The sequence below is a fragment of the Procambarus clarkii genome, chromosome 22, assembly GCF_040958095.1.
Source record: "Procambarus clarkii isolate CNS0578487 chromosome 22, FALCON_Pclarkii_2.0, whole genome shotgun sequence".
Classification (NCBI taxonomy): domain Eukaryota; kingdom Metazoa; phylum Arthropoda; class Malacostraca; order Decapoda; family Cambaridae; genus Procambarus; species Procambarus clarkii.
The window spans coordinates 34,750,528-34,774,469 of record NC_091171.1 but is presented as its reverse complement, the minus strand read 5'-3'; the positions used below and the strand labels follow the sequence as shown (position 1 = coordinate 34,774,469).

Sequence of the window (23,942 nt, the reverse complement as noted above, 5' to 3'; positions counted from 1 at the left end):
CAGTTGTACGAATTCCTGTTCTAAACTGACTTCCCCATTCTTAATTCTTTTGTATCACGCTCTTTTTTTATCTATAAGGTTCTTCAGACCCTTTGTCATCCACTTTTGGTCATTAGTATTTGATCTATTCAATTTGTATGGTATACTACGTTCCTGTGCTTTGCTTAGAATATTTTTAAATAAGCTATATTTTGAATCCAAATCGATATCCCTTTTTACGTCATCTATCGCTGGGTTCACGTCTCGCTCCAAGATCGGCCCACCCCCATGCCCAAGACTTTCCAATCTATTTGACCCCAAAAAAATCTTGGGCTATTGAAATCAACTTTTCTGAAATCAGGCATTTTAACAGAATTTTCTCCTGCAGATCTGTTCCATTCTATGCTAAATCTGATTTCTTTGTAATCACTGTTCCCTAGCTCACTCCCTATTTCGATGTAATTAATTTGTGTTTCCCTGTTAGTTAACACTAAATCTAAAATATTATTTTCCCGCGTTGGTTCCTTAATGTGTTGCGTAAGAAAGCAATCGTCAATTAATACTAGAAAATCTTCTTCTTCATTATTCCCTGTTCTGTTAAACCAATTTATTCCACTAAAATTATAGTCACCCATGACACAAATACTGCTAGACCTAGATGCTCTAGATTTTTCGTCCCATAAGTGTTTTGCTTCCATCCTGTCTAAGTTTGGTGGCCTGTATATAACTCCTATTATAAGATTATTTGCTTTTTCATTTAATTCTTTCCAAATAGTTTCTGTGTGTGGCTCAGTTTTGATTCCCTCTTTGAGACTACATTTCAAATTTTCCCTAACATACATGGCTACTCCCCCCTCCTCGTCATATATATCTATCTGTGTGAAATAGTTTAAATCCATTTATTTGATATTCAGCTAATAATTCTCTATTTTCTCCCAGTGTCAGACCACGGAGGAAAATTGAAACAGGAATTTCCTTAAGTACTTTCGTATATTAATACATCTTCAGAAGGAGTGATTTTACAGGTCAAGTATTGGACATAAATAGGCAGGAGAGAATGGTGGCGTGAGGTGAGGTACAATAACAAATGAATGGGAATTAGGTGGACACAAATATGAGCCGCACAAGAAATGCTGAAGGCCTATTTGCCCATACGATGCAGCTCACCCACCAACAGGCCCATACATGGATTATAATAGCATAAGATAGTAAATATTTACAATGAATTAGTGAGACAAATGTGTTCCAATGATCCTACTCAAATCGCCCTTTAATTGATCTATCAAAAATGGATCTAAGTTATATAAACCACTGCTAATGTTCAAATTACTGTCTTTTGTAATCTGTATCAAAGCAGATTCAATTATGTTTCTGTTATAAGTGCTTTTACAATTCGTTATTGAAGAAGTCATCTCCCAATCAATTTGGTGAGCATCTTCTGACAGATGAACAAACAAAGCATTAGACAATTGGCCATGTCTTACAGAGTATTTATGTTGCGAAATTCTACATTTCAAATCTTTAGATGTTTGCCCAACATAGAACTTATTACAGTCTTTACAAGGTATTTTATAAATGACATAATTATCACTACGAGGGCTGTTCCTAACTACTAGCTTACCAACAGTATTTTCGTAGCTAAACAATACATGTATATTAAAAAGTTTCAAGGCCTTGACAATATTCTCAAACCCAGGGAAATATGGCAAACATAACACATTCTTTGGGCGAATTCTTTCACTGCATATATTATTATAATATGTACGACATGCTTTGCTACGGCAAACTTCCAAAAAACTCAGTGGGTAACAAAGCTTGAAACCAATCGAATCAATATTCTTAAACTCTTCATCTAAGAATTCAATTCTGGACTCACAACTCTAAGAACTCTTAGATACAATGAAGAAAAATTTGACTTTTTCACATTTTTCTGTGATGTTCGTTACATGTTCGTTTATGCTCTGTGTTGCTCCCCTTTGTTTCATACGAATGGGAGATAGAAAATTTCATCCATTCCTATGCTCAATAAACGATCTTTGGCTGGACACTAATAATATTAAGCTTCCAGATGAGTAAGGGGGACAAATAGGTCCTTTTGAATATTAATAGTGACATTATTGAAGTGTATAAATATAGACGAAAGGTGATGTTAATAGGGAATAGACCTACTGCAGTTCATCTAATAGTGCTAGTTGATGTTTTTGGTTAACATTGATTGGAAGTAAATAGGAGATCCGACAAAGGCCTTGTGCAATTTCATTTCTTATGATCGATATGTAATCTTAGCTAAAAAATGATCTTAGAAAATGGGAAACAGTATGGAAATTGGTCATTATGGAAAACAGGCTTAATGTGGGAAGATGAATGCACCTGTGCTGGTTGCTGGGGTAACAGAAAACACCTGGACCATAGAGCGGCTTTTTAATACCCCATGAGCGAAATTTAAAGGGAACTAGAAGACCCTGGCCCTGTGACCGTCCATGGCAGAAATATTGGAACACCCGAGGCACTATGCCCCTACATTGAAAAAACAAAATGGACGGACATAGTGCCTTATTCCACTACTCATACGCCTTCCCAGTTCCTATCCTTTCCTCATATTTCAATTCCTATCCTGTGTCCATATCCCTTTCATATGCTATATTGACCTATAGTACATGAAAGTAGGTTTAGTTCTTTCTCCTGGTAATTATCTTATCTTCTTATGCATCTGTTGTTGTATTGTCTTAAGATGTGCAACACAAACACGTCGTATCTTAGGACGTTAACTTATTAAACTTATGTAATGATTGTAAGAAATTACATGTACAAATTACGTGCAAAATGAAGTCGCAATAGTTTGATAAATCTATGAGATATTTTTTAGAACAGGACAATGGGATTTTCGAACTTACGTCCTGATTCCCTCCAAACATACCCCCATCGTGGTTTAGTTGGTAATGCATGGTTCTGGGTTGACCCAGAACGTGAGTTCGATGTCAAAGGAACTGCGCCAAAACTGCTCTAAAAACTAAGTGTATTTTTGATAATGCTGAATTGACAACATTTTACTGTATGGATTGGTTTTGGGCTTAAAGTCTATCAGCCTTTGTAGGTTATTTGAAGGTTATCCTCTGCAGGGTTGTTACAGCCTGTCAACATCTTGAGAGCTGTTAAATTCTATCAACCTTTGGAGGGTTATTAAGGCCTATCAATCTTTGAGAAGTTATTAACTTCTATAATATAAATATCAATATATTATATTATATTATATTATGTTATATTATATTATAAGCCTCTGAAAGATTATTAAGGCATATAAACATTTCGAGGCTTATTTATGCCTATAAATCTCTGACAGATTATTAAGGCCTATAAAGCTCAAGAGGTCTATCAATATAAAGAGGCCTATCAACTTCAAAAAGACCTATCAACATCATTAGGGCCTATCAACGTAAAAAATCTCTATTAAAACCAATAAACCTCTGAAGGTTTATTAATGCAAATCAACCTATCAAGAGTCATTAAGGTCACCATTAGCCCTCACTGACCAACAGAGCTAGTATATATCAGTCCTGAACATAGTTCAAGCCAAAAGTAAACTCTCGGAGTATATATACAGAGAAGCGAGGTAAAATAATACTAATACCAATAATAATAATTTATTCAGGTAAAAGTACATACATACAAAATGAGAAACAAACAGAATGTTTCATTTCTAGATAGAGCTAGTATTTACTATGCCTAAAGGCAATAATACGCACAGTATTTATCTATGTATGTATACATTACTTGTATATATGCCGTGACGTTCCATTGCAGAATGTGGACAGAACGTCTTTCAGACTTTCAACCTTGTCACGGAACCCATCGGCGAGGTTCGTAGCCTCCGGCAGGGGTCTACGGACGGTGCAGGAGTGGAGACGGCTGTGGTTGCAAGAGGAGCAACGCCACCGCGGAGGCCAGGCATCCCTCCTGTGGATGAGTCCAGGACGATTGTACAACATGTTGCACTCAGCAATGGAACGATTGTTGAGATCACGGCTGAGGAGGCGATTGGTGGGGTGATCGCTCTTAAGAACAATTGGCCCTGGATGGTAAGAAAATTTGAATTATTATTACATATGTAATATGTAATAATATTATTACATATGCTTCACATTCCAGAAGATAGTGAAGTAATGGCTTTTCTGTGACAGTTTGGAAGAAGATGCACTCTCTCTGTCGGGGTTCACCAATCTCCCAGTTGCATCTGTAACCTAGACGTAGTCCATATAACCTAACTGCTATTTCCCTGTGAATTCCTTTTGGGATATTTAACCTTTCTAATTTGGTTGCCTGAAGATACCATGTTGCAGCTATTCTCTGGTGTAGGTAGGCTTTGTTGAGATGTGAGAGTTTTTTGGTGATGATGTTTTTTTATGTTCTCTAGGCTGGGTTGAATTGTTTTATGTATCACTGGATGACGAGTTGCCAATTTAGCAATTTCATCAGCTTTCTCATTTAATGGGATTCCAACATGGGATGGGATCCAGTTTAAGGTTATGTTGAGTCCTTTGCCTTTAGCGACTGCTCCAAGATACAAAATGGTGGTAATTATTTCCACGTTACCTTTCCACTGTTTTTGTCCTAGTATTTGAAGTGCAGCTTTTGAGTCTGTGTGTATGATTGCATTGTGAGTGTTTTGTGCAATCACATATGCGAATGCCTGTTGTATGGCAAACAGCTCAGTTTGGGTTTATGATACTAGTCCTGCCCGTCTCCAATATGCCTGTACGCTGGCCGTGCAAAGAGCAGCGCCAGCACTCTCATATTCTGTGTCCACCGATCCGTCTGTGAAGATGTGGGTGGCTCCTGCTACTGCTATGATATACATTTGCTCTTCTATTATGCGCCTTAGGATTGTCGGATCATAGGCAGCCTTTTTCATTGGGTGATTTTCTATTACTATTTTGAAAGTAGGCTCTTCCCACGGTGCGGAAGAAGTGTAATTTGGGTGTGGATGATCACCCTCTCTATCAAGAATCATACTTTTTAAATGAAGTCCGTTTAGGACTTTTCCTGCTCTTGCAGCCCAAGAGTTTCCATTGTTTTGGCCTAGTCCAACCACCAAGGCCTGCCGTACTGGGATTGGATCAGAAGAAATAATTATCTTACTGATAAATGTAGCTGTCCTTTGTGATATTCTTTCTTGTAGAGAGGCCAAACCCGTCTCCAGTCTAAGAGTTTCAAGCCTGGTCCACATGGGGACTCCCAGTGCGGCTCTCATAGCATTGTTTTGGGCAACTTCAAGCTTTTTCCACTGTTGGTGTGATAGATTTGTGAGTACAGGTGCGGCATAATCGATCACTGATCTGACTGCCTGTACATAGTATGTGCGAAGGACTTGCAGATTGGCTCCTCCAGAGAGGGAGGTTAGCGACCTGAGGATTGCCGTCCGGGCCGCAGTTCGCTCTCTCAAGTAAGTGGCCTCAGCATTAAAACTCATGTGTGTGTCCAGGATTATTCCTAGATACTGATAGGTGTCCACCCATTCAATTGGTTGACCCTGTACTGTGAGTTGGATGTTGGTCTTGGCTATTTTTATGGGCATGGCCTTTGACTTTGAGGGGTTGAGTTTGATCTCAATCTGTTTTGCCTCTTTACTCATTCAGGTGTGAACACCATTCCAGCCACTTTTGTTCTTTTATTAAACAATAAAATTATTATCTTTAAAAACTAAGACGGTTAGGTGAGGTTGTGGTTTTCTATTCAGTTTTTCAGGGAAACTCAAATATTCACAATATATTTGACTACGATTTAATACTAAGTGAAAAAAGTACAATTTCTAACTGCTATGAATAGTACATAATTGCACTTTTTTGTCTTCTTACATTTACCACCCCATTTTTGGAGGACGGGCTGCAGTGTCGCAGTTCAGAGGGAAAATGCGTGCTGTATCCTGGGTACGCACCCAACCTCCGAGGAGCTGGACGAGGCCTTCGAACGCTGATTGTTTAATTGTTATATATTTGTGTGTGTGTGTGTGTGTGTTCTCTGTAAACCGTAGCATTGCTACAGTTTATAGTTTATAATATATATATATATATATATATATATATATATATATATATATATATATATATATATATATATATATATATATATATATATACCCAGCTGATGCCTCCACACCCAGCTGATGCCGCCACACCCAGCTGATGCCTCCACACCCAGTTGATGCCTCCACACCCAGCCGCGGCCTCCACACCCAGTTGCTGGCTCCACACCCAGTTGCTGGCTCCACACCCAGTTGATGCCTCCACACCCAGTTGCTGGCTCCACACCCAGTTGATGCCTCCACACCCAGTTGCTGGCTCCACACCCAGTTGTTGGCTCCACACCCAGTTGCTTGGCCATGACCCAGTGTGTTTGCCCCCCTCTATAGAATAATGCACAGTTTAACTCGGCCAACCGAGTTGAAATGGAAGGGGTCCCAGCGGTCGGGCAGGACTCCACAAGCCTTGAGGTGCCAACAACTGCTCCTAAAAGAGGTTTTTGCCGAGTATGCAACAAAAACACCGCCATAAACTCCATCGGTGGTGTTATCCGCTTTCACACCTTCAACGAGGAAAGATGCAGTGGTTCCCACCAGCTTCCGAAGGGAAGCAATGGCCAGCTGCCATTAACAGTTAGGGAAGAGACTCCCATTAACCTAATCTCATCTGAGAACCTCACCCAAGCGATCATAGCGACGTCTGCTAGAACATTACCACACATCCCAAAAGCAGCCCGCCCAAATGCAGCAGCCAAACTTTGTAATCTTCTGAAAAGGGTCAATGATGCACCGGAAAACATTCAAGCGTGGCATAATGTCCTTCTGTTTGGCAATGTATGCCTCACCGTCCCTCCAAGGAGGGACAAATCACTTGCTTCCTCGGTCCTGAGGGCGATAAATGAATACCCAAGGGGGGACAACCTAGTTCGCCTGCCTCTCCGAGCAAAACACACCCACCGCAGAAATGGTAACAACAACATACCGGAAACGTACAAAATCAGAGCACAAATCACCAAGAAAATTGAAGAGGGAAATACCGCAAGTGCTATTAGAGTCCTCACCAGTGACGAGAAAATTGCTCCTCGAAACTCAGCCACAGCACGGGCCCTGCAAAGCAAGCACCCACCCAGAGCCCCTCAAGGCGACAACATCGTTCCGCCGCCATCAGCCGACACCATTTCAGACCCATTAACAGTTGGTGAATCTGAGGTCTACAAAGCAGCCCTTTCTTTTCCACCTGGGTCAGCAGGCGGCTTTACAGGGTTAAAACCTCAACATATCAAGCAAATGTTAAATCCTGCGGTTGGTGATGCTGCACAAGATCTTCTTATGGAACTCACAAGGTTCGTCAACATGTGTCTGGCTGGTGAGATACCTGAGGTCATCAGGCCTCTCTTTTTTGGTGCCTCCCTCTGTGCTCTCAAAAAGAAGGACGAAGGAATCAGGCCAATCGCTGTTGGCAACACTCTCCGACGCCTGATTGCCAAGGCTGCTACGAGGGTTGTCAGCCAGCAAGCGGCTGAATTGCTGAAACCAATCCAGCTAGGATTTGGAATCCCCCAAGGCTGTGAAGCGGCTGCCCATGCAGCACGAGCATACATCACAAACATTTCTGATGAAAAGGCCCTGCTCAAACTGGACTTTAAGAATGCCTTCAACATGGTAAGAAGAGATGCAGTACTTTGTGCCGTACATCGCCATTTCCGGCCCCTCTACCCGTTCATACTATCGTGCTACAGTGGCGAGTCAAAACTGCTCTTTGGTGAACATGAAATCAGATCATGTGAAGGTGTTCAGCAAGGTGATCCTCTTGCTCCCCTTCTTTTCTGCTTAGTCTTAAAAGAAATCACCGAAAGCTTGTCCAGCGAGTTCAACATCTGGTTTTTGGATGATGGCACTATAGCTGGCACCGTAGACCACCTCTTGTCAGATATCAGGAAAATAAGGGAGCAAGAAGTAAGCCTGGGTCTCGTCCTGAACCCTTCCAAGTGTGAAGTAGTCTCCTCCAACCCAGACATCGTAGCTAGAATAAGGTCTGCCTTGCCTGGAGCCCATGTCATTAGGGCCGAGAACAGCACCCTCCTTGGAGCTCCCCTCGGGTCTAACGCCATTGAGGAGATCCTCGACAAGAAAATCGCAGACCTTAGGAGGATGGAAGACAGAATAGGTGACATCGATGCCCACGATGCTTTTTATCTCCTCACCAAATGCCTATCCCTTCCGAGGCTAACCTACTTTCTGAGGTGCGCCCCATCTTACAACAACCCAAAGCTTGACGAGTATGACCTCCTACTGAAGACCATGCTGGAAAAAGTTGTTAACCTCTCTCTCAACGAATGCCAGTGGAAACAAGCCACTCTTCCTGTCAGGCTCGGTGGCTTGGGTGTCCGCACCGCCACCCAAATTGCAGTCCCAGCCTTCCTGTCTTCCTCCTCAGCATCAGATGACCTGGTTAAGGAAATTCTACCTGACACCCTGAGTGATGTAGCGGGGATACAGGACCCCCACTACACGGAATGTGACACGAAATGGGGTGCCATGACAGACCCAGCACTCAGACCAGCCATGCCGAAAGCCAAGAAACAATCCAGTTGGGACAGCCCCATTGTAGACAAAGAAGCCACAGCTTTGCTGGAGGCAGCAACAACCCCCAGTGATCGTGCACGCCTCACAGCTGTGCAGGCTCCCCATGCAGGGGACTTCCTTCTGGCAGTCCCTATGTCTGCGACAGGCACACGTCTTGATCCGCAGGAGCTCCGTATTGCAGTCGCTCTCCGCCTTGCTGCCCCTATCCACACTGTTCACAGGTGTATTTGCGGCGAGGCAGATGCTGACGAATATGGATTGGATTGCATGGCCTGCACTGTGGAAAATCGGGTGGTTGGCACACTAGACACGACGAAGTCAACGACATCATTAAAAGAAGCCTTGCCTCTGCTCAGTGTCCAGCGGAGAGAGAGCCCCGCAACCTACTGAACCGTGACTCTGTTAGCTTTGCCGGCCGACCAGACGGAATCACACTGCGTCCGTGGAAGGGTGGCAGGCAGTTAGCATGGGACTATACTTGCGTATCCACCCTGGCAACGACATACATCACCCTCTCTGCCGGCACGGCAGGAGCCGCAGCGACACACAGAGAAAAACAAAAGTCAGTCAAGTACAGGCAATTAGATCAAAGGTACAATTTCGTTCCAATAGGGTCTGAGACCCTAGGCCCATGGGGTGAGAGTGCAAGAAGGTTTCTTAAGGATCTTGGTTCCAAGCTCATTGACACCACAAGAGACCCTAGAGCAGCAAGTTTTCTCTTTCAGCGCCTCAGTGTCGCGATCCAGAGGGGAAATGCCCGCTGCATCCTCGGTTCCTGCCCGGCGTCGGAGGAGTTCGAGGAAATCTACAGCCTCTAGGAAGCGAACTTTTTCTTGTGTCCTCTTAATGTTCATTTTTTGTATAAAATCAGATATGTAACTGTATAACCTTGCATAATAAAGTGTACATCATAATAAAAAAAAAAGGGGGTGGTAGGAGAAGTGAACACTCTTTCGTATTCAGAGTTAAATGTCAAGTTTTTCCCTGAGTGCTCTGTGTTCCCTTCTCTGAGGCTGTGGGTCCCTATAATTACACCAGTGGTGGTACCCCCCTATATATATATATATATATATATATATATATATATATATATATATATATATATATATTATTAAATATGACCGAAAAAGTAAGATTAATAATTCTAACACGAATTTTCTCAATCTTTCGTACATTTCTTTTCACTGTTGGAGGTAATTCAAAAATCAATTCTCCAAAATTCATTTTTATTTCTAGTCTGACGCGACACTTGAGCGCGTTTCGTAAAACTTATTACATTTTCAAAGACTTTAGTTAACACATACACAACTGAATAAAACTTACACATCTCCGATTTTGTTTATATCTCATTTGAGTGAGGTGGATGGGGTGAGGTGGTATTTAATAAGGTATTAATTTCATCAACACAAGCCAGAACATGAAACAATGGGTATTGAATAGAAGTGATTGTAGAAAGCCTATTGGTCCATATTTCTTGATTCTTCTATATTGGAGCGGAGTCTTGAGGTGGGTAGAATATAGTTGTGCATTAATTGGCTGTTGATTGCTGGTGTTGACTTCTTGATGTGTAATGCCTCGCAAACGTCAAGCCGCCTGCTATCGCTGTATCTATCGATGATTTCTGTGTTGTTTACTAGGATTTCTCTGGCGATGGTTTGGTTGTGGGAAGAAATGATATGTTCCTTAATGGAGCCCTGTTGCTTATGCATCGTTAAACGCCTAGAAAGAGATGTTGTTGTCTTGCCTATATATTGGGTTTTTTGGAGCTTACAGTCCCCAAGAGGGCATTTTTAGGCATAGACGACGTTAGTCTCTTTTAAAGCGTTCTGTTTTGTGTCTGGAGAGTTTCTCATGAGTAGGCTGGCCGTTTTTCTGGTTTTATAGTAAATCGTCAGTTGTATCCTCTGATTTTTGTCTGTAGGGATAACGTCTTAGGGAACGTGTAGGGATAATGATGTCTTCGACAAAAAAATATGTCGACCGTGCTCTCAGCCACAGCTCAGAATGGAAGCAAGTCGACGAAGAACTCTGTAAGGTAAGGCAGGTCCTAGTCAACAACGGCTTCTCCAATGGTTTTGTCGAAGAAACATAAGAAGGAAAGTGAAACGCCATGCAACCTCTGAAGAGACAACCAACACAACACCTATACCCCCTATTAGACTATTTTACAGGAACTTCTTTTCCACAGCTCATAAAACGGAGGAAAGGGTCCTGAAAGATATTGTTAATAGAAACGTTATCCCTACAGACAAAAATCAGAGGATACAACTGACGATTTACTATAAAACCAGAAAAACGGCCAGCCTACTCATGAGAAACTCTCCAGACACAAAACAGAACGCTTTAAAAGAGACTAACGTCGTCTATGCCTTCTAATGCCCTCTTGGGGACTGTAAGCTCCAAAAAACCCAGTATATAGGCAAGACAACAACATCTCTTTCTAGGCGTTTAACGATGCATAAGCAACAGGGCTCTATTAAGGAACATATAATCTCTTCCCACAACCAAACCATCGCCAGAGAAATCCTAGTAAACAACACAGAAATCATCGATAGATACAGCGATAGCAGGCGGCTTGACGTTTGCGAGGCATTACACATCAAGAAGTCAACACCAGCAATCAACAGCCAATTAAAGCACAACTATATTCTACCCACCTCAAGACTCCGCTCCAATATAGAAACATCAAGAAATATGGACCAATAGGCTTTCTACAATCACTTCTATTCAATACCCATTGTTTCATGTTCTGGCTTGTGTTGATGAAATTAATACCTTATTAAATACCACCTCACCCCATCCACCTCACTCAAATGTAGATATAAACAAAATCGGAGATGTGTAAGTTCTATTCAGTTGTGTATGTGTTAACTAAAGTCTTTGAAAATGTAATAAGTTTTACGAAACGCGCTCAAGTGTCGCGTCAGACTAGAAATAAAAATGAATTTTGGAGAATTGATTTTTGAATTACCTCCAACAGTGAAAAGAAATGTACGAAAGATTGAGAAAATTCGTGATAGAATTATTAATCTTACTTTTTCGATCATATTTAATAATATATATATATATATATATATGCGAACAAGCCTGAATGGTCCCCAGGACAATATGCAACTGAAAACTCACACCCCAGAAGTGACTCGAACCCATACTCCCAGGAGTAACACAACTGGTATGTACAAGACGCCTTAATCCACTTGACCATCACGACCGGACAAAATGAGGTGATAGCCGAAGCTATTTGAACCACCCCACTGCCGGCACTCGGATAGTAATCTTGGGCATAGCATTTTACCAAATCACCTCATTCTTTGGGGCACACGTGAGGAACACAAATGCGAACAAGCCTGAATGGTCCCCAGGACAATATGCAACTGAAAACTCACACCCCAGAAGTGACTCGAACCCATACTCCCAGGAGTAACACAACTGGTATGTACAAGACGCCTTAATCCACTTGACCATCACGACCGGACAAAATGAGGTGATAGCCGAAGCTATTTGAACCACCCCACCGCCGGCACTCGGATAGTAATCTTGGGCATAGCATTTTACCAAATCACCTCATTCTTTGGGGCACACGTGAGGAACACAAATGCGAACAAGCCTGAATGGTCCCCAGGACAATATGCAACTGAAAACTCACACCCCAGAAGTGACTCGAACCCATACTCCCAGGAGTAACACAACTGGTATGTACAAGACGCCTTAATCCACTTGACCATCACGACCGGACAAAATGAGGTGATAGCCGAAGCTATTTGAACCACCCCACCGCCGGCACTCGGATAGTAATCTTGGGCATAGCATTTTACCAAATCACCTCATTCTTTGGGGCACACGTGAGGAACACAAATGCGAACAAGCCTGAATGGTCCCCAGGACAATATGCAACTGAAAACTCACACCCCAGAAGTGACTCGAACCCATACTCCCAGGAGTAACACAACTGGTATGTACAAGACGCCTTAATCCACTTGACCATCACGACCGGACAAAATGAGGTGATAGCCGAAGCTATTTGAACCACCCCACCGCCGGCACTCGGATAGTAATCTTGGGCATAGCATTTTACCAAATCACCTCATTCTTTGGGGCACACGTGAGGAACACAAATGCGAACAAGCCTGAATGGTCCCCAGGACAATATGCAACTGAAAACTCACACCCCAGAAGTGACTCGAACCTATTGGTTCAAATAGCTTCGGCTATCACCTCATTTTGTCCGGTCGTGATGGTCAAGTGGATTAAGGCGTCTTGTACATACCAGTTGTGTTACTCCTGGGAGTATGGGTTCGAGTCACTTCTGGGGTGTGAGTTTTCAGTTGCATATTGTCCTGGGGACCATTCAGGCTTGTTCGCATTTGTGTTCCTCACGTGTGCCCCAAAGAATGAGGTGATTTGGTAAAATGCTATGCCCAAGATTACTATCCGAGTGCCGGCGGTGGGGTGGTTCAAATAGCTTCGGCTATCACCTCATTTTGTCCGGTCGTGATGGTCAAGTGGATTAAGGCGTCTTGTACATACCAGTTGTGTTACTCCTGGGAGTATGGGTTCGAGTCACTTCTGGGGTGTGAGTTTTCAGTTGCATATTGTCCTGGGGACCATTCAGGCTTGTTCGCATTTGTGTTCCTCACGTGTGCCCCAAAGAATGAGGTGATTTGGTAAAATGCTATGCCCAAGATTACTATCCGAGTGCCGGCGGTGGGGTGGTTCAAATAGCTTCGGCTATCACCTCATTTTGTCCGGTCGTGATGGTCAAGTGGATTAAGGCGTCTTGTACATACCAGTTGTGTTACTCCTGGGAGTATGGGTTCGAGTCACTTCTGGGGTGTGAGTTTTCAGTTGCATATTGTCCTGGGGACCATTCAGGCTTGTTCGCATTTGTGTTCCTCACGTGTGCCCCAAAGAATGAGGTGATTTGGTAAAATGCTATGCCCAAGATTACTATCCGAGTGCCGGCGGTGGGGTGGTTCAAATAGCTTCGGCTATCACCTCATTTTGTCCGGTCGTGATGGTCAAGTGGATTAAGGCGTCTTGTACATACCAGTTGTGTTACTCCTGGGAGTATGGGTTCGAGTCACTTCTGGGGTGTGAGTTTTCAGGTGCATATTGTCCTGGGGACCATTCAGGCTTGTTCGCATTTGTGTTCCTCACGTGTGCCCCAAAGAATGAGGTGATTTGGTAAAATGCTATGCCCAAGATTACTATCCGAGTGCCGGCGGTGGGGTGGTTCAAATAGCTTCGGCTATCACCTCATTTTGTCCGGTCGTGATGGTCAAGTGGATTAAGGCGTCTTGTACATACCAGTTGTGTTACTCCTGGGAGTATGGGTTCGAGTCACTTCTGGGGTGTGAGTTTTCAGTTATATATATATATATATATATATATATATATATATATATATATATATATATATATATATATATATATATATATATATATATATATATATATATATGTTACTTCCATTCCATATAAGATTGGAAGTAACTGCAAAGGGCCTATTGGCCCATACTTTCTCCTGATTCCTCTATATTGGTACGGAGTCTGGCAGGTCCTGATCAGTAATGGACTCTAACGGTTATGTCGAAGCGATCATCAAGTGGAGGGTGAGTCGCCAAGCAACCTCAGACGAAACAGAAAACAATACATTACCAGTTCCTACAGTTAAAATATTCTACAGGAACTACTTCTCCTCGGCCCACAAAATGCCTGAAAAACATTATTGGTGGAAATGGGACCCTTACCGACACCACCCAGAAGGCTGAAGTAATAATATACTATAAGGGCAAGAAAACTGCCAACTTGCCCATTAAAAACTCTCTTAACCCCAAACCAAACCTCTTGAAAGAGATGAATGTCGTCTATGCCTTCACATGCCCACGTGGTTACTGTCAGCCCCAACGAACCTGATATATAGGCAAGACAACAATATCCCTTCAAGACGCCTAACAAAGCATAAAAAGCAAGGCCCTATCAAGGAACATATAATCTCTACATATATTTGAATCATCCATACCTTGACAAACACTCGTCCACACAGGCGTTGCTGGGAGAGCGCAGTGGTGATAGCAATAACTGGTTCTGCGGCGGTGTTCTGATCAATGACTTGTGGGTCCTCACAGCTCTTCACTGTTTGACCGCCAGGTGAGTACAACTTCCTTATTATTTATAAGCCATAATTAACAATTATGGCATTTAATATCTTAATGCCATAATTGCCATACAGAAGAAGGTGAGAAGGACTGTATATTAGTGAAAATAATAACTGAGCTCCGTAGACAAAGACTATTTTTTTTTTGGGGGGGGGGGAGTCCAAACTGTATGACGAATATATAAATCAATGTTGAAATAAAACTCATTCCTTAACTAAATTTTAAAGTTACACATATAATCGATAGGCGACTAGGGTTAGATTTAATGCAATTGTTAAGTGGATGTGTTGGAAGGCGTTTACATAGATATGTTGGTAATAACATTTTAGGACAGTTGAAGTAGTTCGTCTGGGAGAACACGACTACAGTGACAACAACGACGGGGCGGCCCACGAGGATTATGGGGTGGACAAGACCCTCCTTCACCCGGAATACTTCCATCCGCAGGCTTATCATGACCTGGCCCTCATCAAGCTGGACAAGAGGGTCAGACTTAAAGTAAGTGCACTCTCCCCCCCCCCCCCCTCTCTCTCTGTGTCTCTCTCTCTCTCTCTCTCTCTCTCTCTCTCTCTCTCTCTCTCTCTCTCTCTCTCTCTCTCTCTCTCTCTCTCTCTCTCTCTCTCTCTCTCTCTCTCTCGCTCACTCTGTCTGTCTCTCTCTCTCTCTCGCTCACTCTCTGTCTCTCTCTCGCTCACTCTCTGTCTGTCTCTCTCTCTCTCACTCTCACTCTCACTCTCACACTCACTCTCACTCTCACTCTCACTCTCACACTCACACTCACACTCACACTCACTCTCACTCTCACACTCACACTCACACTCACACTCACACATTCACTCACTCACTCACTCACTCACTCAATCACTCGCTCACTCACTCACTCACTCACTCACTCACTGAAATTATTGGGTCTTTTCAGCCTTCCAGTTTTTGCTTGAAAAGAGGAGCTAGGTTAATAACCTGCCTTTTCAGAAAAAATACCATTTGTAAACACTATTTTTTTCGATTAAAGCGTAAAGCATTAATTGAATAATACAAACTAGTAAAGTATAGCAACAAACTAGTAAAGTATAGCAACAGAACTTTGCTCTGTGCTTATTTGATAATACCGGAATTCGAAGCACATTTTAAGATGTTAAAAGATGCTCCACAAACCATCTCTTTATCTGATTGCAAAACCATGAATATGTTTCATTCACCTGGGCTCTAGGAGACTCAAACCGTAGACCCCTCGAATGTGAGACCGAGCTAGAATGGAAAGTTTATTTCCACGGAATTGTGGACAACATTTGTGGAATTATGAACAATATATATATATGAATTGTTGTCATATATATGACAACAATTCAGATATATATTTCTTATGATGTATTAGATTAGTTTAGGCTGTATTAGGCTCTGTTGGGTTAAGTAAGGAAAATTTGGTTTGGACATGGTTTGATTAGATTAGTTTAGGTTAGGTTAGATTAGGGTAGGTCAATTTAGGTTATATATGGTTAGGTAAGATTAATTTGGATTATGTAAGGTTAAGTGGTAAAGTACAAAGTAATGTACCCGTGTATGGTCACGAATCTTCAATGTACCATTCGAGGGCTTCCATTATTAATTTTTGTAAATATTATTTATGTTTCTAACTTTTAGAATATTTTTTTTATATCGATAAATATATTCTCCTACTTGTTTCAGCCAACGATCAACCCGGTGTGTCTGCCGTGGGGGAATGAGAGCACTCAGAGGCTGGTGGATCAGACAGTCATTTTAACTGGCTGGGGCGACACAGAGTTTGGTCAGTGACTAAATATTTAATCCTTACATATTTACAATCATTTATTTGTAACTGAGTCTCGCCTCAGCTGCCGTGCGGTGTGGACGTGTCGTTTGCCCACTCCGGCAGTTTTGGGGTAGTTGCCGTTTTCGCCAGCAGGGGGTGTGGGTGTCTCTACCCTCCCTGCTGTTCCTGGTGGTAGGAACGTGGCGTGTTTGCGATGGGCGGCTCTATTCCAGCTGTCGTGAGGATAAACTCCATAGGATTTTAGTTTACTGGCCGTGCTGGTTACCCGCTGGTGGACTTGGTCTTGAGTGACAAGCTACGAGTCCCAGTCCAGGACGTATATGGTGTCGAACTGGTCACTGCTCGACGTGTCATCATCAAGTTTGTGGGTGAGGCAGTGTACCATGATTTTCTCCGGAGGTACGAAGAGCGTACGAAGGGCGTATTTTGAACCGTAGTGGGGCTGTAACATATGTAAGTGTCCATGGCGCCCCCATGGAGGTTCATGAGACTCTCCTCCGGCGTTTCTTCCAGAGGTACGGCTCCGTCGTCAGTGTGCAGATGAATTCGCTATTGTCTGGCACGTATTCGGGTGTGAAGACCAACATTCGGACCCTCGGGATGCGACTGACGTCGGACATTCCGTCATCTGTCCGGCTGTTAGGGTACTACGTGCGGGTGTATTATGCCCGACAACCCCGTACTTGTTTCCGGTGTGGCTTGTTGGGGCATCAGGCTGCCGGGTGTACTGCTGATCCGGTCGCTCCCATGAGCTTGTTCCGTGAAGAGGATTTCCCACCGCTCCCTCTGGAGGACTCCAGGGGTGAGGAGGTCAGCGTCCCGTTCACTGCTGAGGCTCCCCCAGCGTCGCCAGACGTTCCCCCGGTTGTCGCAGACCCTCCTCCGGATGTTGCGGTGCCGTCGAATGTTCCTCCTGACCATGTCTCTGGCCCAGCCGCTCCTGTGGACCTTCCTGGTACTCCCTGTGAGGCAGCGCCGTCTGCTTCCTCATCTTCGGATGTGGAACCTGGCCCTGCGTCCGCACCTCGAGTCATTACTGTGCTGGGTGCTGGGGTGGCTGCGTAGCCTCCTGCTGTATGTGGTCCGGTTCCTCCTGTGGTCGAGGCTGCTGCCGTTCTGCGTCGAGCGTCAGTTCGTCCAGCTAGTGGTGCCCGTGCTTCTGGATCTGCTTCCGGCTCTGACGATATCCGGCCAGAGCCCAAACGTTCCAGGCGTTCGTCTACTGCCTGGGCTGATGTTCGGGACTTCAGTGACTGTTGGTCTTCAGGTGATGACGGCGTGGCTCCGGATGAGTCGTTGTCTCTACGGTTGGTGGTGGCGGAGGTACATGTGCCTGCTGGTGCTGATGCCTGTGTCTCGGGTGTGCCTCCTGTTCCTTCCCCGCCCGGGGGCTCGCCGCAGTGGGATGTGGTGGCTTCCGATGCCAGGGATGGTGAGGATGCTGGTGCTGGGCGTGGCCTGGTGGTGACTTTACGAAAGGATGTGCGCCGCCATGTTTCCCTCCAGTCGTCAGGTGGTGTGCCCGTGGCCGCTGGTGCCCCTGTGGTGGTGCCCTCTGTCCAGCCTCCTCCTGTGGGGTTGCGTTTTGAGGACATGAAGGCCTGGGTTGCCGAGTTCCTGCTGTCTGAAAGGCCGGAGGACTTTTCTGATGAGCGGGTTCCAGGTGTATGGGATAGTGTGGCGGTTACTCGCATCCGGAGGGACACCATATGGGTTCCCTGTCTGCGGGTGTTTGTTGCCGGGGTTCCGGTTCAAATGGCGCCCCCGGTGATGGGTCAAACCTCTTGGGGGAGGTGCCTGCTTTGGGAGACGTTTAATGTGCAGTATCCCAACGTCATGTTCCCGGGCAAATATGTCAGCTGATTTTACTTTGCTGTGTATGTTATCCTTCTGCTTTGCTCGCATGTGTTTTTCTTCTTAGCTTGTTGTGTGCTGTATGCTTTTCTTGTTTTGTTTCATGATGTCCTTTCTGCTGTGTTTTGTTCTCAGTCCTTCAGGCCAATGCGTGTTTTGTTGTTGTGTATGTACTAATGTTTATTTTCTGATTTGCATGGATTGCTTGTTTATTATTATTGTTTATTTTGGTCTCGGCCTTTGTTTGTTGCGGGGTGGTTGGTTTGGTGTGAGTGTTTTTATTCATGTTTTTATTCATGCCTTTATTCATGTCTTGTTTCTGTGCTGTATGTTTACACTGGTGTTTTATTATTGCTTTACATGTTGTGCTTGTTTATTATTTTTGTTTTGTTTGTTGTGTATTGTGATTGTCCGGTTATGTTTCCTCTTAGGCCTCTTGATGTTTTTGTTTTATGATGTTTTGTTTTGACATGTTACTGTGCTTGCTTGTTTGACATTGTTTTCTATTATGTGCCTTGATGTCTGCTGTGTTTTTCACTGCATTTATCGTGTTTGTATTTTGTTGTATTGAGCTGTCGGCCCTTCTGGCCGGTGGTCTATTGTTTTGTTTTGTTCTGTTATGTTTTCTATGTTTTTTTGCTTGTTTTTATTGTATTTAAATTGCATACTTTGCATGTAAAAATAAAAATAAAAAAAAATAAAAAATTTATTTGTAACTTATGAGTAAAATAAATTAAACTAGTGACTGTATTATCGGTAGTAAGGTAAGGTAATTATCAGAAGAAAGTGCTCTGCTAGTATGATCATTCACCACTTGGTCTGGTTGGTAGAGCAACGGCTCTGGTTTCATGCAAGGTCGGCGTTCGATCCTCGGTTGTCCAAGTGGTTGACCACCATTCCTTCCCTCCATCCTATCCCAAATTTATATATACCTTCAAAGTGCTATATAGTCAATATGGTTTTCTCCTGATAATTGCCTACCAATATAGCACTTAGAAGCCCAACCTCATTGACCATCAAGGATCAAACGCCGATCCTGCAAGATGCCAGATCTTTGCTCTACCAACCAGGCCAAGTGGTCGGGTAGCATTAATACAACTTTTAAATTCCCCAGCTGGGTTCCCAAGCTCGGTGCTGCAGGAGGTGCAGTTGACGGTGTTCCCGCCTTCCCAGTGTGATAAAAGTTACTCCACTCTGCTGGAGTACAGCATCTCCTGGCCTCAGGGTGTTGGAGAGGAGACTGTGTGTGCAGGAGATCTCAACGGTGGAAGAGATTCGTGTCAGGTAAGCCAATATATTTCGTTGGACAACATTATATTAGTTCAAAATCCAGGTAGACAAAATCCTCAGAAACAATGGTGGGGAGGGGGTAGGGAGGATTTTTTGACACACTGTCGGGTTCCTGTTCCCCCTCCGAGGCCACTAGATATTGGCCCTCAGTTGAATCCAGGTAAATTAGTGAACTCATTTGCGTTCATGAGTTTTAGTGACCTTAAAGTAATAATAATAATAATAATAATAATAATAATAATAATAATAATAATAATAATAATAATAAATAATTATGATAGGAAGAAGAAGAAGAACTATAATAATAAATTCATAAAATATACAGTACTCACCTAGTACAGTGGATCAGTTACAGAGGTTACTCGATAGGTACTGTCTTTGCAGGATTTATTAAGAAACTAATTACGTGCAGGCCAAAAGTTGTACTCGTAATGAAAATAATCGTGATTATGTGTGGTCGTCACAAAGAGTTTGTGAAAGAAAGAGTGAAACTGCCAAAACTCTCTTGTTTAATTATTGATGTGGCGATGGTCAGGTCGTGGGATCGGGCCCTGCTTGGTGCTCTTTTCAAAATATGTTTTTCAACATTTAATGTATTTATTAATATATAAACGAACAGAATTTTGATGTGTAGGAAATATTTTATGAGCTCAGCGGTCATCTATCTGTATAGCAATATTTACTTGAATATTGTAAATATTGAGAGTAACCATGTTTCCGTCAGTCCTGGAACCTTCTCAAGCCGTGACTTGTAACTACTTAGTAAGGGACTAGGACGCACCGACTTGATAAGGGTTCAAGACGGACCGAAACGTCATGACACTTTTTATTTAATATATGTAGGATTTTATAATTATTTCAGGCACCTTATTGCGAATTATTCTCTACACTATTTACACCAAGAGTCTTGGACGTCGTCCTGACCCCAGACAACACCTGAAGTGTCCTTCCACCGTACAAATCACCTGCCAATAAGCTGAAGTGTGTTTCCTTTCACACGCTAAACAATTCATCCATAACCTGAAGCATTTTTCTACCGCAGGGAGACTCCGGGGGACCAATCGTGGCCCGGAACAAAGATGGCTTCTACGTCCTGGCTGGCATCGTGTCCCGTGGTGTGGGCTGTGGTCAGAAGGACTTCCCTGGCCTCTATGTCAACGTCCGCCTTCCTGCCTACCTCGCCTGGATCAAGAAGATCGCTTTTAGTTAAACTGTATTAACTTTTACGTCAACTTCTGTCATGCAACATCAGTCTACTGGATCAAGAAGCTTATCTTCAGTTAACTATCTTGACCTTTATGTCATCCTCTATCATCTACCAGTAGTCTACTGGAAGAAGAAGATCACCGTTTCGTAATTTTACATTCAAACTATGTTGTTAATGAGGAAGTTGATTACAACTTTGGATTGCCTCTTAGCAGTCTGGAAAAACCAAGAGTTTACAAACAACTCTATCACTAATGTTCAAGATATTTCCATATTTATGGTATCAGATATATTATCCCAACTCCAAGCCAGAAATACCAGACTTGCCTATTATAAAAATATTTTATTTCTAAAATATACATAGGGAAACAATGCAATGGTTACATAGTATGTTATATAAAGACACAAATTACTCAGTGTTTCGGGTGTGTTGCATATAGTTCGGACATTGCATAGAAACTTGCATTGCCAACGTTAGCTATAGTAATGTTATTTAATCACAACCCATGTAATTCTATCTCAGATTTGAGGCAAGAGATATAATGACTTGTACACCATATATGTAAGTTATTGTCACACAAACTTGTCAAATTGTAAAAGCTTTTATATTGTCAGTTTATAAAACATTGGGTTATATTTTCTAAACCATTTTTGTGACTGTAATCATATGTTACTTTAGTTAAACGAACCATATCTGTGAATAGAATGTTAATGTATATGTTAAGCAACTTTGTGATTTGCTCCTCAATTATGAAGCCTGCTTAACTAAACAAATTATTTAAATTCTTTTCGGATTCTTTTACCAGGATTTTTTGAATTGAAATTTATATAAATAAAAATGTAAATGTTCGTTTGTTCAAAATCGCTAATTTCCGAAAGTTCTTCAACGATTGCTTGCCCTTGTGTGACAGTGCACAACAGAAAGTTGTTTTCACATATTCATACATTAAAACATTGATTGTAACCATGATATACATGTGCTTCAGCCTACAGTTTAGACCTATTGTCTTGTGTATGACCCTCTGTCCTGCGTGACAGTGAATACCAGCATTATCCTCACTTTAATAACGCTTAATTGAAATCCTCATTATATGCTAAATTTTGTCAATAAAGATGTTAATAACAATAACTTGAAATTTTCACACAACGTTCCATTCGCATCCGAGTTTCCAACTGCTTTGAAATTTTGACACAAAGTTGCATTCGAATAGGCGCATGTTTTTATATACCTACTATATACATGCCTCACGGGTGAGAGGAAAAACATGTTTTTTTTTTTTGCAAAACAGTGCCATCTGTTGGACCTAGGAGCAACACACGCTGTAATCTCCAAAAGTTCTTCACTGATTGTTTTGAAATCAGGATCCTGAGCCAGGATTTTGACACAATGTTCCATTCGAATACACGCGTGTTTTCATATAACTACTATATAGATGCCACACCTGTGACAGGTAAAAACGTACTTTTTTTTTAAATCAGCGCTATCTGTTGCACATAATAGCAATACACGCTATACTAAATATGTTACGATTCCAATTGAATTGATAAATTGAATTTTCATAGATTTCGATTTATTTTCATTTTGATTTCAATATTTTGTGTGACATTGCATTGGAATTGATCTGTGTTGTTTACCATACCATTCATTTCGTGGGTATAGTTTATTTGTTTACTTTTGAGGAGGAGAGGACGGGAGTGGGGGATGGTGGGGAACACGAGGAAACAGGGAAGGGGGTAATGAGAGATTGACAAAGCTTAAGCTACATTCCCTGGGAAGGTTGAAGAATCAGGGGTGACATGATTGTACAAGTCGATGAATAGACATAACAAAGGGGATATTAATATTATTGGGTGGGTGGATATGAATAGGAGCTGCCTCGTATGGGCCAATAGGCCTTCTGCAGTTACCTTCATTCTTATGTTCTTATGTTCTTATGTATCTGGGTACTAGTGTCAGGATGAACAACCCATCGAGTTTTCTTCCTATTAGGGAGTGTTGTACATGCTGCTATGGCGGTCTGTCCATTCACAGGATGAGTGGCGCTGCCCATTAACCTCGGGGCAAAATTTTAATTTACAAAAATCAGCACCTTCCTGCACCTTCATGAAATAACAACTGATCCCAGCCCCACTCTCAGTACCAGAACTCTGTGACTCTAGAACACACCAGGCAATAAGAGGTCTCGCCAGTCAACCCTGTCTACTCCTAGCAGCTACGATCAAGACTCCCGAGACGTCAGACTCAAGGTGAGCTTCATTTGTCTCAATAAACATTTACACCCTCGTGGGGGTGGCGCCATTACCAGATATATGGCCCCACGCCATATATCTATATATATGTAGATATATGACATATACCTACAATAGTGCAGTGAGAACCCATACAAACACAGTAGTAGAGAACACGGTAACACTTGTTTCCATCCCGTCCTCGATTCAAGTCCATTACATCCAGCGGTCGACCCCACAGACGCTGTCATAAGTTTGTACATGTCGTTAATTCAAAACGGGAATTTTCTCAAATATAAATTAATATTATGATATATTGGCATATTGTGCATATATAGGCATAGGTTAGGTTAGGTTAGGTGGTTGGGTTCTGTTGGCGATTATTTATATTTGTAGTACGTGGGTGAAGCATTTATAGCGTTGTGCTTCAAACAAAATTGTCAGTGAAGCGCACATTTTGGAAGTGTTCGAACCATATCAGTTGTGAGTCGTGTGTAAACTGTTTTTCATTCATAAACAGGGGGGGGGGGGGTTTGGCGGGTGCATGGAACCACTTTTGGGTCTTTGTTGGGAGGACGGGCTGACTTACTGCTAGGCGAACAGAGGCATTACGTGATATTAAACGTACCCAATCATTTGTGTCCCGCCAAGGACTCGAACACGGAATTCCCGATTACGAGTCGAGAATGAACCCAACTCTACAGCCAGTCTTCCAAACAAATACCCAAAAGTGATTCCATGCACCCACCAAACTCTCTGTTTATGAATGAAAAACAGTTTACACACGACTCAACTGATTTCGTTCGAACACTTCCGGAACAAGTGCTTCACT

General features: G+C 42.6%; 1 protein-coding gene across 2 annotated transcripts in view; it reads left to right on the top strand.

The window, feature by feature from the left end:
• LOC123758752 (venom protease) overlaps nucleotides 1-22,010 on the top strand; it is a 44,555-nt gene extending 22,545 nt beyond the window's left edge. For both annotated transcript variants that reach the window (XM_045743405.2, XM_069328834.1), the window contains 6 exons: nucleotides 3,781-4,055; nucleotides 14,628-14,731; nucleotides 15,069-15,237; nucleotides 16,426-16,525; nucleotides 19,500-19,669; nucleotides 20,718-22,010. In XM_045743405.2, coding sequence (XP_045599361.2) covers nucleotides 3,781-4,055; nucleotides 14,628-14,731; nucleotides 15,069-15,237; nucleotides 16,426-16,525; nucleotides 19,500-19,669; nucleotides 20,718-20,885 — 986 coding nt within the window. In that variant the 3' untranslated portion in view covers nucleotides 20,886-22,010. The remainder of the gene's footprint in view (nucleotides 1-3,780; nucleotides 4,056-14,627; nucleotides 14,732-15,068; nucleotides 15,238-16,425; nucleotides 16,526-19,499; nucleotides 19,670-20,717) is intronic.
• Nucleotides 22,011-23,942: the final 1,932 nt, after the last annotated feature.